This window comes from Pezoporus occidentalis, unplaced genomic scaffold (genome assembly GCF_034315485.1).
Source record: "Pezoporus occidentalis ecotype Australia unplaced genomic scaffold, CSIRO_AGI_Poc_V1 ctg13, whole genome shotgun sequence".
Classification (NCBI taxonomy): Eukaryota; Metazoa; Chordata; class Aves; order Psittaciformes; family Psittacidae; genus Pezoporus; species Pezoporus occidentalis.
The window spans coordinates 14,523,966-14,538,738 of NW_026913103.1; the positions used below are offsets into that span (position 1 = coordinate 14,523,966).

General features: G+C 38.7%; 1 protein-coding gene across 5 annotated transcripts in view; it reads right to left on the minus strand.

Annotated features, from left to right (window-relative positions):
- FBXL4 (F-box and leucine rich repeat protein 4) overlaps positions 1 to 14,773 on the minus strand; it is a 62,760-nt gene that overhangs the window by 41,166 nt on the left and 6,821 nt on the right. For all 5 annotated transcript variants that reach the window (XM_062608450.1, XM_062608453.1, XM_062608451.1 and 2 more), the window contains exons 3-4: positions 13,875 to 14,464; positions 3,644 to 3,989 (exon numbers count right to left, since the gene is read on the minus strand). In XM_062608450.1, the coding sequence (XP_062464434.1) occupies positions 3,644 to 3,989; positions 13,875 to 14,383 (855 nt within the window). In that variant the 5' untranslated portion in view covers positions 14,384 to 14,464. The remainder of the gene's footprint in view (positions 1 to 3,643; positions 3,990 to 13,874; positions 14,465 to 14,773) is intronic.

Below are 14,773 nucleotides of genomic sequence, written 5' to 3' on the forward strand. Positions count from 1 at the left end.
AAAACCGCAGACATCTCACCCAGTGTAAAGTTTGCTCATAAGCTCAGAAAGGATCTCCATCACACTCTTCAATACACTCGGTAAAATTTTACTAATGGTGTAACTCCTAATGGTACTTACCTACCAAAAAGTTTCTCTGGCTTTTTTAAGCTTTTTTTCTGAATAACAGCAAGCACTTTTTGTGCCCAGAGCACGGTAACGCAGAACTTGATTTGGTCAGAAAATGATGCCTGGATGTTGGTCAAACCTAGAATACTGGCACTTTCCACAAACAGCCACTTTTTAGTTCTCCAGCGTGAGTCCTTCCAATATGAAAATACATTGGCCTTTGCAAGCCATTCATTTGGAAACACGCGAATCAATGACTTGCAATTTCTTACTTCTGCAGCTACAGCTGCCACAGCTTAGACTCCAATTAATCAGACTTGATACTAAGGCATACTCATAAAGAAGAAAGGTTATATGCACAAAAAGGCAGAGTGAAGACAGGAAGAAGATGATGGCATTCTAGGGCTTCTGACGTTCCTCAACGTAGTTTAAGAAAACCCAGCCCCTAGTTACATGATCCTATAGTGTGCACTAGTAAATGCATACACATCCAATAGTACACATGGATACATGAAGAGTGTATCTTGCAACTGCTTCACAAAACAACCATTTAAGTCTCTCTTTTCTTTATTCTATTCAATTGCATGCTTTTGTGGAGTGGGGTTTACATCACAAGGCTGTAGGCTCTGACCCTCTCAGCAATGGAAGGCTGTAAAGGTTTTAAGCCCCTTCCTGATACAAAGAACAAAAAAAGATCTTACTGACAGACTGTACAGTCAATTAATCAAGACTCCATGAGGACTAACGCTGGAGAGATCTTTTCCCATGTGCCATCATTGCTCAGAGCCTACTCTGCTATAGCAACTGGCAGTAGTATATGGGCCATGAACTGAAGGGAATCTTGTGCATATGGTTATTAGCTTTTAAGGACCCTCATGAGTTTCCCTTTCCAAACGGACGCATAAAATCTTGCTGGCTATCCGAAAGCCTACAAATATAGAAAGATGTAAGAAGTTTACGGTTGAGGTTAAAAAGGTGTATGACACTTAAAAATGCTCCTGCTTATTGCTCTGAGCCTTTTATCAAAGTATCATAAGAGATGCAGATCTTACATTCGAGACCCATTTTCCTGCAACATAGGTGCCAAATCCACATTTAGCTGTGAAATTCACTTCCTTTGACATGAGCAGGTCAAAAATCTTGAGGCAGCTTTCGGAAAAAAACTGGCTTTGGGGAACAATAAATATGTTATTTGTATTTTTTTATATTAAAAAAATTATATATATATAAAAAAGTCTTTTGGACTGCAGCAGACAGGATTTCTTCTGACCCTTCTCTCTGGAGAACAGAAGTTAAATTCTTCATACATGCCACATCTTGGTGAGTCTCAAACTGCACAACAGTTATGCTTTGGCAGGTATTCCTCACCTTTCTTAAAGGTTTTTAACTTGTTCTGACCTTCAGGTCTCAAGGGCTTCTGTAAAGCCAACTAAGACTAAGCCCTACTCCTTCCACTTTAAGAGCAGCACAAGTTAGTCAAAGATATCTGGGAAGAAACACAACAAAATGAAGCGTGTCCTGGAAAATCCCTCCTCAATTTTAAGGCAATTATGGAGAACAGATGATAGCACATTAAAGCTACTAAGGGCTAATTAACACTGTTCATGAGCAGGGAAGGAAAGTTCTCTCCCCTAGCTCACCCAAGATTTTATACTTTCTTCTAAGGAAGTCTGTGCCTCAGGAGCCGAGCATTTCTCTTTTGGAGCAGGAGCAATGTAGAGCTCACACTGCAGCAAGCCATTCCTAATGCCATTTTGAGAAAAAACACAGTCTATGAAAGAATAGTCTATGGATGTTTCAGAAAGACAATGAATACAAAACAAAGGCTGGAGGAACTGCTATCTACTTTAAAATTAGCATGGAAGACCATTCAGCCTGTGTATTTGGTGAATTATGGACAGCAGTACGAAAAAGCCTGAAACAGCTCAAATCAGAAACAGGCATATGTAGGAAGACTTAGGACAGTTACATGTTCACAATCAACATGAACATCTAAAAAGATACAATTTTTCATGTAATGTATCAATCAAAACTGGAAGGAGTCAGCAGTTGTTGCCTTACTTCTTCACTACAAGGTTTGAACACTTCCCAGCAAAATCTGACACTTGTCAGTCTTGAAGCCAGCATGCAAAGCAGTGTTTCCATATCTGATATAATAAAAAAAAATTGTCATACTACAAAGTATAACACTTTTGTTGTTCTGATACCCAAACCTTCCAGCTGGACCAAGAAAATAGGAGACTGGGATTTCTGCTCTCACAAAACCAGTCCAGAAATAGTATTTTGTAGTTTTCTGACAAATTTTCTATCTGTATTTTCAGTTTCTTTAAATCAAAGCTGAAAAAAAAACCACCAAAAAACAACGTGCTTGGCATTGACAGACTATATAAATGCATTCATGAAACCAAACATGTTAAAAAATGGATAAAAAAGGAAGCTAGTACACAAACAGAAAATCAGAAAAGCACAATAAAATACATGGAGACAGAAGTTTATAGGAGTAACAGGACCACAAAATACTTCCTAAATTATAATCTTAATACGTGGAATCATGTGGGCAGACAAGAGATTAATCAATCTCTCTAATAGTCTAGCACGTTATAAACCAATTTATCCGGCCTTTTCAAACAAGATTTCCTAGATTTAAATCAAGTTTTTCTCTAAAATTAACTTCTTTGAATGACTAAAACAAATATATTTTCAAACTTTCAAACAGTTGTATGTTTTAAGATGTTCTGGAATCAGCTGCGCCTTTGCATAGGCAAAGTACTTTCTTTACTTCAGTACTGATATACAAGCACCAACAGTAAAAATGTTGCACACTGTATGGACTCTGAGGAAAAAGAAACCACCACTAGAGCTAACTCAGGATGAAGGCAGTATCCTCATTTATTATTCCACTGCAGCAACAAAAAAAAAAACAACACAACAAACTCAAGAACTGAAGACTTGAATGAGAAGACGCACATAGGAGAAAGACAGAGTTGTTATATTCTCTCTTTACAAGCACAGCAAACTTCTGCAAGTTACTTGGGCACACAGTCACCTAACCATGGCCTTCATGTACAAAACTGGGGTACTTAGAGACGAAAGATGTGACAAAACCAAAATTCTATTTGATTATGCATTTCTGAAAGTGTCCTACAATCAGTGACAGCATCTCTCACTATCCTCCCTTCACTTTCAAAGTGAGTCCGATTCGAGCCGCAAGCACTCTGAGCAGCTGATGAGTTACTGCAGTAAACAAACACTTCTCCTGGCAGACTGCAGTATCCTGAAGAGCAGGATTAATCACACCTATGCCCAAGCCAAGAAGTCTGATCAGCAGGTGAAGGTTTCTTTCCATTATGCGCAAACCCAGCTTATTTCAGGATGGAAGTAAATCAACTTACATAATTCAGGCATAACTATACAATAACTGCAGGGGACTCATAAAAGAATGCAGGGAACTGGAAAAAAAAATCTTGACTGGTACCCTGTAACATATCTTTAAGGAACTAGACAAATATATTCAGTGTAAACATGGCCTTCTTACCTCATAAGGCAGTTTATCAAAATATCCGTTAGTTGGCCATTCCCTGAGGGTAACAATGCTGAACTGTTTATTCAGGGTGTCCATTCCACAGCCATACTTTTCTTCATCCTCCTCATCATCTATATCATTCATATCAATCATTGAAGTCTTAAGTGAAAGCACAGGTCTCTCTTTCACACCATGTAGTACTACTGCATCCAATTCAGTGTAATAGTCCAGAAGAGAGCTGTTCACTTCCAGTCGGATTAAGTTTGTGGGAAAGTTTATCTGTTTGATACAAGGTGTGAACTGCCGTGCCTGAGGACCATTCACCTTTGTAGGTGCCTCGGACCAAAGGATCTCCCATCTGTAAAGGAAAAATCACACATACAGACAGCATAGAATTAAAGTTACTAAAGCAATTCCTGAATACAGTAAGAGGGCTTCTCTGTTACAAGGCTTTAACTAGTAAGAAACATGGTTGAAAAGACAACGAAATTTATTATTTCCCTAGATTTTGTAAGTATCCTAAAGAGGAATTTAACAGGGCAAACTGATTCATCATCTTAGCATATTTTCTCTGCAATGATAATTAACAAACCAAGCTGCATACTCACAGTCATGAGTACATAGTCATAGAGTACTGTTATTCATGCACAAGCTGTTCTGACATCTCACAGGTAATCATAACAAACGGATTACAGATGACTTTGCAATGATAGTGTGTTAGTGTAAGTATGCAGGCAGCAGTCTTGCCATGTAGCACAAATATCCAGTCAGTTGACATCTCTTACTTCCCACAAAAGGTTTTAATAATAATAAACCCCCACTGTTCACAGAACATCAAACCTGTTCAAATTGCAGCTATGCATATTTTTAATACATATATAATATCTAAAAAATAATATAAACTTTATCTGTCTAGGCAAGCAAACTATTGCTTTTAAAAGTAATTCACTGCCAAATTACAAAAAAGACACTCTTCAAGTAATTTTTGAAAGGGTCCTTTGCAAATAAAGGTAGAGCTTCCAAACTGCTAAACTGAAAAGCTTTTCTCCTCTTTGGTCCAGTGAAAGAAGGAGGTTCAGGGCATGCACAGAACAACCACACTTATGTCCTTAATTGCACACACAGACCTCAAATCTTCTCCAGTAAACAGCAGTGAAACCTGCTGCCAACTGAGTAATCTGGAGAATCAAGTCTTATATTCATTAGGTCTTCAGTGTTCCCAAACTTGTCCACAGTCCTGACAACAGACACATGTTTTTTTATATCTGTGTGGGTCCTCATCCAGTGAGTGGATTTTAGAGGTCCTTCAGTCACTGATGCCCATCTTTTCCTCCCTCAAGTCCAGTTAATTCCTAAAGGAAGCCTCCCGCAACCAATGCCACTTTTTTCTGCCTTTATTCTGCATGCCATATGCATAAGCCAGACAAGTTCCACATTTACTCCCTCTCTTTCTGATCTAGTTTCAGCTTCAAGGATTTCCCTCAGGCTACTTGTCCTGTCACACAGGGTCTCAGAAATGCTGTATCTGCTCCTTAGCACCTCAGCATCTTGGCTTTCCCTAACATACTATTCCTCTGAATTTGCAAGTATTGCTCAACACTGACATACACTGCAGAGCACACATAGGGAGGAAAAAAAAATAATTGGAAATAAAACCCAAACAACCAAACCACAAACACATGCTTTATTTTCCAGCACCAAATACTTTGTCCATCATGACAGAAAGTGAAAAATAGGAAGTGCATGTAAGGACTTTCATTAAAACACAGCACACATAAGGCTTAGAAGCTTGACAGTCGCTATTTCAAGGATAGGAAAATTATATCAGCTGAAACTTCCATTTCACAATGGACATTTTCAGATATGTACAGACAGATTTTCCTATCTTACATCATGCCACTCTCCACAAATACCTTACAGAAGAACAGGAGGCCTGCACAAGTCTTATGTCAAAGGAAAAAAAGAAAAAGTAATGGAGTGAAACTAAACATGCAGGACTGGTGAATATATGGCACATGAGAAAGTACCAATGTAGGAGAGTGGACAACTCCACCCTAAGGTTAACAAGTCTTATAAGCCAGACTTATTACTAAGAGATTTCACCTATTTAGGAAATGAAAGTCAACTCATGAAACAATGTAGCAGACAGTCACGCTGTCATGCCCACTCACACAGGTCGATTCCCTATGCAAATACTTTATGTTGGCAATGCACATGACCTTTCTTGAACGCATCCAGATCACCATTTGACATTTTGCTTAGATGCTTTCATATACCCACTCAAACTATCCTTAGGGAAACTCAAGGCTATATTTTCACTAATTTAGCACACACTGCACCATCAACATTCAACAGAATATATCTCTGTTACTGACTTCTCCTTTGGTGCCCTGGAGAGAGTATTATCTAGCAGTAGCAGAGCTCTGGGAAAAAATAAGGCACCTGAAGATCTAGGTCCATCAAGCTGCAAAGCAATAATTTCCTTCAGCAAGCAGCATCTCAAGTTTCCAGTCTTTGTAATAAATTGGAGAAAAGGAAAGACACATAGCATGAACTTATAGTCTTGTGAAACTCCACATTACATACCCAGTACTGATGAATAAAGACCAGTGACAATTTCCCACTGGCCTTGTCATACTGTTTTCATCAACAGCTCACTAATCTAACTTTAAAGGAATTAGCTGTTGCTTAAAATGGAAAACTTCAAGTCTATCAGGCTGATTTGATGGTTCTCTGCCTTGGTGGCACCACATACAAGGACAGGCCACAGCAATTGCTCTGAGTCAGGGTTGGCGAATTCTTCCTGAGTGTAGATATACTCTTAACACACTCATTACTGCAACTGGAAGTGGTCCCCTCATCTAGGATCAGCACTTCTAACACTTGAATGGGCTACATGTGATCTGGATAAAAAAAGTATAAATTTCCAAGAGGCTTCAGTAAGAACTGCACTGCTTCTGTTCTGGAGCTTTTTCCTGCTCTGGTCATCCACTCCAAAACCTTTCAGAACAGACATTTTGACAGTCCTGGTTTTAAGGTGTACCAAAATCAGCTTCCCTAGTAAGTTTGCCTGCATTTGTTTCAAGCTTAAGGTGCTCATAAACTATTTAACCCAACAGAAAGAGAATCTGAGTCCCAACACATACCTGTAAAAAAGTCAAAAAAATTTTCCTCTCTCCCTTGAGTTAACTAGGCAGCTGTCAAAAAATCAAGCTGAATCAAATGACTGAAGGTAGGACATTGCTTGTCCTCAAGTGTTGAAGATACACAGCAACAGCTGATTGAAGATGTTGCAGTAAGAGTGCTTTGATAAGAAAGTTTCATCAGCAATGTGCTAGAAAGCCTCAGTCTTTACAGTGCCATTCAAAGTCTGAATGAGAGGCAGAATTATTTTCTCTAGCAACTGAAGAAAATGAGGACTTTACGTGAATATTTTCTATTCAGCTTTAACAGACTCAGTTTTCCCACTAGATTTCTCTCCACCTCAAGAAAATAATCAGAAACTCACTCTGTTCAGATTTCTCGTACTAAAGACTCCATACACGCACCTATGTTCTTTAAAAAAAAGTAAAACCCTGCATCTTTTAAACCTGTCATTTAAAAACCCCTTTATTTTCCGCTGTGAAGTAAAATACAGTCTAGTGATTTTTAGGCTGAGAAACATACTTGCAAGGTTTGTGTCAAATGAGTGCACATACTTAATGCTTGTTTAATTTTTTCCTTGACCTAATGCTGTTGGAAAGCTTTTTAATGCCTGATGCCTGAGCAGACCTGGTTACTTCTGAAGAAAATATATAATAAGAAAGATTCTTTGGAGAAGTGGCTCCTAGGAAACGTAATCAGATTTCTCTTCAGTAAGACAAGATTAAACTCTGCCTGCAATCTGCTAAGATTTCTTGCATTATAAAATTGAGATTGGTGTAGAAAGTGAATAAAGCACTATGTGCGATTCAAGCACAAAAAATAAACACCATGTCCCAAGAAACGTAAAGCTAAAAACCAAAAGAAAAGAAAGTTTCAGATAGACCAAGTAGAACCAAAAGAAACTTGGAGAATAAAAGGAAACTCAGAGAATAATATGATCACACGTTTGCTGAAATTGCAACTTCTACAATTATGATCATGAAGTGATTATCGATTCATAGAAAAACTCCAAAAACTCACCAACAAAGTTTAAGTTGACAAGCAGGCATTCTTTATTGCAGCACTGGGAGACAAGCTCCTCCTAGTGTGTCCCCTCCAAGCATCAAACAAACCGTGTTTATATTGTTGATTAACATACATAATCATTACATGTTATATATATTCATTAGGTCTGTAATCAATGACACCACATTTCTAGAAAATTCTTTCCACATGTGTACAATAACATGGTAGTGGTCTTTGGGACCCCTGGTGGTCATTTCTTCCTCATCTTCTTCCTCACTTCGTCCTTTGGCTGAACTTTAGGTTTGGAAAGTCCCATTGTCTCGCCAGCAAACACTAGTTCGGTTCTAGCTGGTTATTGTAAAACATTTACCTAAGATACTTCTTCACTGTCATTTACTACAAAGCTCTTACCCATTGCTGTTGTTGCAAAGCTACCAAGCTCAACGTTACTTAACCACAAAGCAGAACTTATTTTACTTATTTACAAAAGACGATACTTCATTTTGTATTTCTCTGTTTCATTATAATACATCCCACCTGCTCTTACCCAAGCAAGTGCTCTGTAAATAATCTGTAGGCTACTAACAAGAAAACGTCACCTGCCTGCTCACATGGCAAGGATGCTTCAGCACACTAGGTTCCCCATAACCTGGGAAGTCCACCCCTGCCCACATCTGTGCATTCATAAGTACAAAATGCAGGCAAAACATATGAACATAAGACATAAGAACAATGTTAGAACATTCAGATCAAGCTGTCTAATTACTTTGAGGGAATATGCAGCAGTTTTTCCTTTCTACTTAAAGAATTCAATTCTGAAATAACAGAGAGAGCAGACAGGACTCCAAGAATGCTCAGGGCATTTAAAATAGCAAGAGGTATTTCAAATAACTGCCCTCTCCACATAAGCTTTTTATGGCTTTCTCAAAAACGACTATGTCCCATGAACCCAGATTTCATTCTTCTACGACAGGCATCCGGACAAGAAAAAGCTGTTTCCCTGAAGATGTCAAAACAAGTTATAAGTAAGGATTCAAATGGCTAGAACTTAAGCTGTATGTTATACATAGGTGAGATACAGCCCTGAAGGTGCCTTATCACACTCTAATGTGTTGATGGTATCAGCAATATCTTAGGTGCCTTCAGGACCTTTACAAAGCAAAAGGAATCCCACAAGCAGCAAATACAGCTAAACTAGGAAATACTGAGCCAAGCTGTTCATCTACAAATCAAACTGTGAGTTTTGCTCAAAAGAGTATCTAGAAAAAGTCTAAGATGAAATAAATTAAATAGAAATAAATGGCAGGAACACACAAGTCATAATGGAACTGCTCACAGCCAGTCAAATGATCATAGTATCTCACCTATGAGAAACCACCTAATCAGTGTTACACTTTATCTGTGGAAGAACTACAAACAAAATAAAATAAATCACAAAATCATCTTCAGCCTATTAAGGAAGCTATCACTGCATAGCATAAGGACATACAGAATCACAGAATTCTTTTAGGTTAGTCTAAATGTTTAGAAACCTTTAAGATCGCGTCCAACTGTTAACCTAGCACTGACAAGTCCACCACTAAACCATGTCCCTGTGTGCCACATCTACAAGTCTTTTAGATAACCTCCAGGGGTGGTGACTCCACCACTTCCCTGAGCAGCCTGTTCAGTGCTTGACAACCCTTTTGGTGATGAAATTTTTCCTATTTTTCCAACCTAAACCTCCGCTGGTGCAACTCAAAGCCTGTTGCTCATTATTTGGGAGAAGAGCCCGACCAGCACCTGGCTACAACCTCCTTTCAGGTAGTTGCAAAGAGCAATAAGGTGTCCCCCCTGAGCCTTCTCTTCTCCAGGATAAACAAACCCAGATCCCTCAAATGCTCCTCATAAAACGTGTGCTCTAAACCTTTACCAGCTTTGTTCCATTTCTTTGGACACTCTCCAGCACCTATATGCTATGAAACATTACCCCAAGCACAGCTATACATCTCAGACTAGTTAGGAATCTCTGGTTTTAAGCTTTTTATAAAAGCACGTGAATATATGGTATCACTATAACCTACATGAGATAAAGAGTCCCTGCAGTTCTAAGACAGCTCTTCCACTGCCCAAAGAGGGCCACATTGCTGTTACCAAACCCTAACTACAGAGAATGTGCACCACAATACAAAAATCTCAAGGCTACACTAGTATAACCATAGTAGAACACAACATAAGAAAGGGGTGGATTCCTTCACCATATAACTACTGAGACCCTATGCTACAATACTCCCTTAATTTCTGATTATTAATTTTTGCTTGGATTTTCTGCACTCAGATAATTCATGTAACAAATCTATAGGTGGATACTAACATAATGTTAGCACTGTTTAAGAAATAACCAAACACTTCTCAACAGTGTAAGTGGCACTGATGAAAAGCACAGGTCTTCATGTGTAAAGACAGCAGTTTCTATGACATTTATGACTTTTAAAAATTGTTTTATGCAGAGGAGAGTGATGCAATGTCTTCTGTGTTTAAAGCTGCAAAAGCTATGAGAAGACAGAAATCTCAAACTGCTGGAAGTTAGTGGAAAATTATTTCACATTAACTGCTTGTCCTGGGTTTAGCAGTAGCAGTCAATTTTTTCTCCTTCTTAGTAGCTGGTGCAGCGTTGTGTTTTGACTTTCAGCCTGGGAACAGAGCTGATAACACCAATGTTTTTAGTTGTTGCTAAGTCATGTTTACTCTGACCAAGGACTTTCTGAGTCTCATGCTCTGCCAGGGAGGAGGGGAGGCCAGGAGGAAGCAGAAACAGGACACCTGACCCAAGCTAGCCAAAGAGGTATTCCATACCACAGCACGTCATGACCAGGGAGGTAACTGGGAGTTACCTGGAAGGGCATGGGGGCTCTCTTGGGTTGGACTCATTTTGGCGGGTGGTATCGTATTGTAGTAGTAGTGATTTGTGTTGTACCTTAGCTGCTGGACTGTTCTTGTCTCAACCCATGGGAGTTGCATTCTTTCGGTTCTCTTCCCCATCCCTTCGGAAGTGGAGGGGGAGGCAGGGGGGGAGGAAGGAAAGAAAGAGGAAGGAAGGGGGGGAGTGAGTGAACGAGCTGTGTGGCTGGATTTAAACCATGACACTGCTGAAGAGCTGATCCCACCTCTAAAAAATGGCTCTGAATAAAGCTGATCTGAGACAGCAAAATACAAAGCTGTAACTGATAGGAGTATTTAGTGCACCAGCAACCGAGGAACATGACTAAAGACCTTTTTCTGAACACCTGTGTAAGTCCTTTCAGACAACTGAAGCATAAAGTGAGCAACAGCAACACAGTGGCCAATGTGAGCTATAGCCATTTTTCTGCAAGAATATATAAAGTCCCCTTGAGTGAGGGCTGTGGTGGCCCAAGTCCTTATGGAGCCTCTTGTAGGTCAGAAGTTTTTGCACACAGCAGTCTTGGATGAGCTGATGTTTTAGATATTAAATAAAGAAAGAAAAAAAAAAGAAAAAGGTTACTCAGCTCAGCTAGTATAATCCACTAAACGTAACATTTAAACAAGTCTCAAGAGACTTTTTCCTCTCAACAGTTTTGAATTCACCATTAATATAGTCTTTTCTTCGTATCGAAGAAAGAACTGATGAAAAGGAACCTTTCTAATGACCTGCCTTTTCTACATTGGTGTTCAGAAAGAAACAGATCCAGAGTCAGCAGATAAAACAAAACAGTACTTTAAGGTTTTTAGGGAATAAGGGGATTTAAAATTTTGCATCAAAATAGAAAGAGGAGGAAGACAAATTCTAAGTGTCCTTCCAGTAATTCAGACAGGGCCTTTTTAACAGAAGGAAATAGTACAACAGTTCTTCAAGTCCAAAACATCAATTCAACACAGAATAACTGAGATTATCAGCAGCATTTCACCTTCAAAAAGAATAATTTTTAGTTGACAGTTCAAAAATTTCTGGAAATGAAAACAAGGGGCCAAGAACTGAAGCAGAAAAGAGACCACATTCTTGCAACTCTTCATATTCCCCTTATAAGGGGAAGCGAATGAACAGAGGAAAATATTGCATACCTCACGTGGAGAAAGAGTTCCTTTATCTTCCCTTCAAGACGTTAAGACATGTTTGCCTCTTTCAGAAGAAAGAAAGAGCCAAACCAAATGAGCAGCTCTCAACAGACAAGTCCTGCTAAGGAAAGGTAAGCCAAAAGGGAACAAACAAAAAAAGTCCCTCTAACACTTCCCTAGCATCAAAACTGACAAGTCCTGAAGATGCAGCACAGCCAACTTCTTCTGAGTTCTTCTAACCAAGATATTGTTAACATAGGTAGGCAGAACAGAAGATACTCTTGCCTACAAATTCAAAAGCAGGTCCTACAGAAGGTCCATCCTTATTTACAAGGAACGGAAAGTCTGAGCTCTGACTGTCCACACCACAAGCGCAGTCATAAAGCACATCCAAGAAGTTTCATGTTAGTATTTTTAAGTCTTTTTACTTTCACCTTCTTTTAGCACTCTGAAATATTTTTTATTCTTAGTGCTCTTTCAGTTAACACTTCTTAAGCTTTCCTACAACGCTTATTGGTCTTTACACAAAACTACAAGAAGTATTATTTTAAGAGCCAAAACCTAAACAGGCATTTTTATAAAATAGCATTATCCTATTACTCAGAATTATACCTTCATACCACCCTGCAGAACACGATCTTACTATTACTCTAAAGCAGTATTATCAAGTTACAGAAATATCTTCATAAATCTGTGCTACATTATAAAATAAAATAGTAAAATGAAAGTTCATAGAGTAATTGACAAAAAAACATTTCACATTAGGTTCCAAGTTCAAAAGTCTTAAAAGCTGCCTTCACCACATACCATTTCATAAATAAGTTCTGTATTACAGTGCCAAAGACACTTCACCTACTTCTGAAGCTGGGTGGCCTATTATTATTAGTTTGATTTATCACTGTCCCTTGATTTCGGACGTTTAGAGCTATACAGTATATACTTATCAGAGTGCTGTAAAACAACTGCACGAAAAAAACAGTAAGTGACAGAACCACACAAAATATACTAATTGGGAATTTTGAATATATGACATGACACCTGATTTTCTAGGGATTTCGAATAAACATCAATGGCCTAGTATTAGGAAGCATGGGTTACTAAATTAGACCTCCAAGTATGCTTTTTAGCTGTATCTGTAACAGGCAAGTCAGGAAAAAAAACCACCCAGTATCCAAGCTAACACTGCCTATACCGCCACAGTGTGCACTTTAAAGGAATACAGTATTTGTTTGGCATGTTATTTTCTATAGGATAGTCTTTCTTCTATCAGTTTTCTTTTATGGGTTATTTACTATCTTTTTGATGTATACAGAATACTTTGACTGCATATACTGATGGCTTTTCCCCGTGTTCTTCCCCACTACGCTTTTACCTGTTCTCTTTCTCCTTCCATTTCTATTTCCTAATCTCCTAAGAGCCTCCACCAACAGGATCAATTTGGCTTCTTTTAGTCTATGAAGCAAGTGTAAAAATGATGTGTGGCTAACACCCTTTGATCATACCAAAAATAAATATCAGACAAATGGCATCACCTTTTGTCCAACTGTTCTGTGCTTCTGGGTTTGGCCTCATTTCCATATTAACAGTTATAGTGCCTGATTGTACTATACATACAACCTAACATATGCAGCCAGAAGAAAGTTTATGGCTACTTGAAGAAGGATGATACAGCAACCATGAATCCTCAGCCTCTCCTACACTGTTTGCTTTCCTTATTGGAGAAAGAGAAGAACTCGGAAATGTCACTTCAAAAGTGATTTTTTTGTACATACATAATAATTATTACTCATTAAAATTCCAACACAAAAACTATCATTACACAAATGTAATTAGGATCTGCACTAATTCCTACAAAAAAATCCACATCTCAAGTTGCTATCAAAACATGTCACCAGAGTTTTAAAAACATGCAGAAATAGAGGAAACATCAGTGGATCAGATATAAAACAGAAGTACTCGGAAGTAAAGTTTGCTACACAGCATTATTTGTGGCATTTAACATCTTACAGGAAAGCATTAAGGAGAAAAAAAAAAAAATTACCTTACTTCAGCTGGCAGATTTTGTGAGTAAGGGTTTGCAGAGCATGCCAAAATCCTGACTACAGCTCCAGGATGATATGTTTCCAGAATGTGCACTGCAGTGGGATAAACTGGTTCCTCAAAAGCAAGTTCCACATAATCCTGGCTACAGAAGGTTGGTGGTGTCCTCTTGAATGGCAGCCGAGCACTAGGGCAATGATCCCACCAGGTTCCGTAAGTTCGAAAGACAGCAGTCTGAGTAAAGTCACCAGAACTAGGGTACACATTAGGAATACCTGCTAAATTCCACATGGTATACGACATGCTGTTTTCACTACCATAGTGAGAGCTGAAATCCAACACTTCTTTGGCGTACTGAACTAGTTCAACATTGATAGGTAAGGCTCGGGTGTTTGATTCAATAGCCCTTCGGCTGTTCATTTCTCCTCTAGTCGCTGTCCGAGCTCGGCGCCGAAGGCACATATAGTAAAACATGCTCAGAACTGTTAACATGGGAAACACTGGTGACATCTAGATCTGACTTGGGAAGATGCGAAAGGTCAGGAGTCCTTTATAAGGTGCATTAACTGCTTGTGGTGTTTTGGAAAAGAGCTGATAAAACAGAAAGAATAAACATAGTAGGCAGATAAAGCATTCTTAGAAAGCAAAGGTACTCCTTTAAATACTGTCTTAAACAAAATACTGCTACTAAACCAGTAATAAACTACTACATTTTAAGACAATTATTTAGTTAGAGGTTATTAAGTGCGCACATCCCCCCCACCCCCCCACCCCCCCCATTTACTGTGTTTAAAAAAAGACTATGAAGAAACATTAGCCAAAACTAGCCCTCAAGCAACAAAAAGACTAATGATTAAACAAAGCATTATTTTCAGAGATTTATTAAGAGGAAAAAAAAAT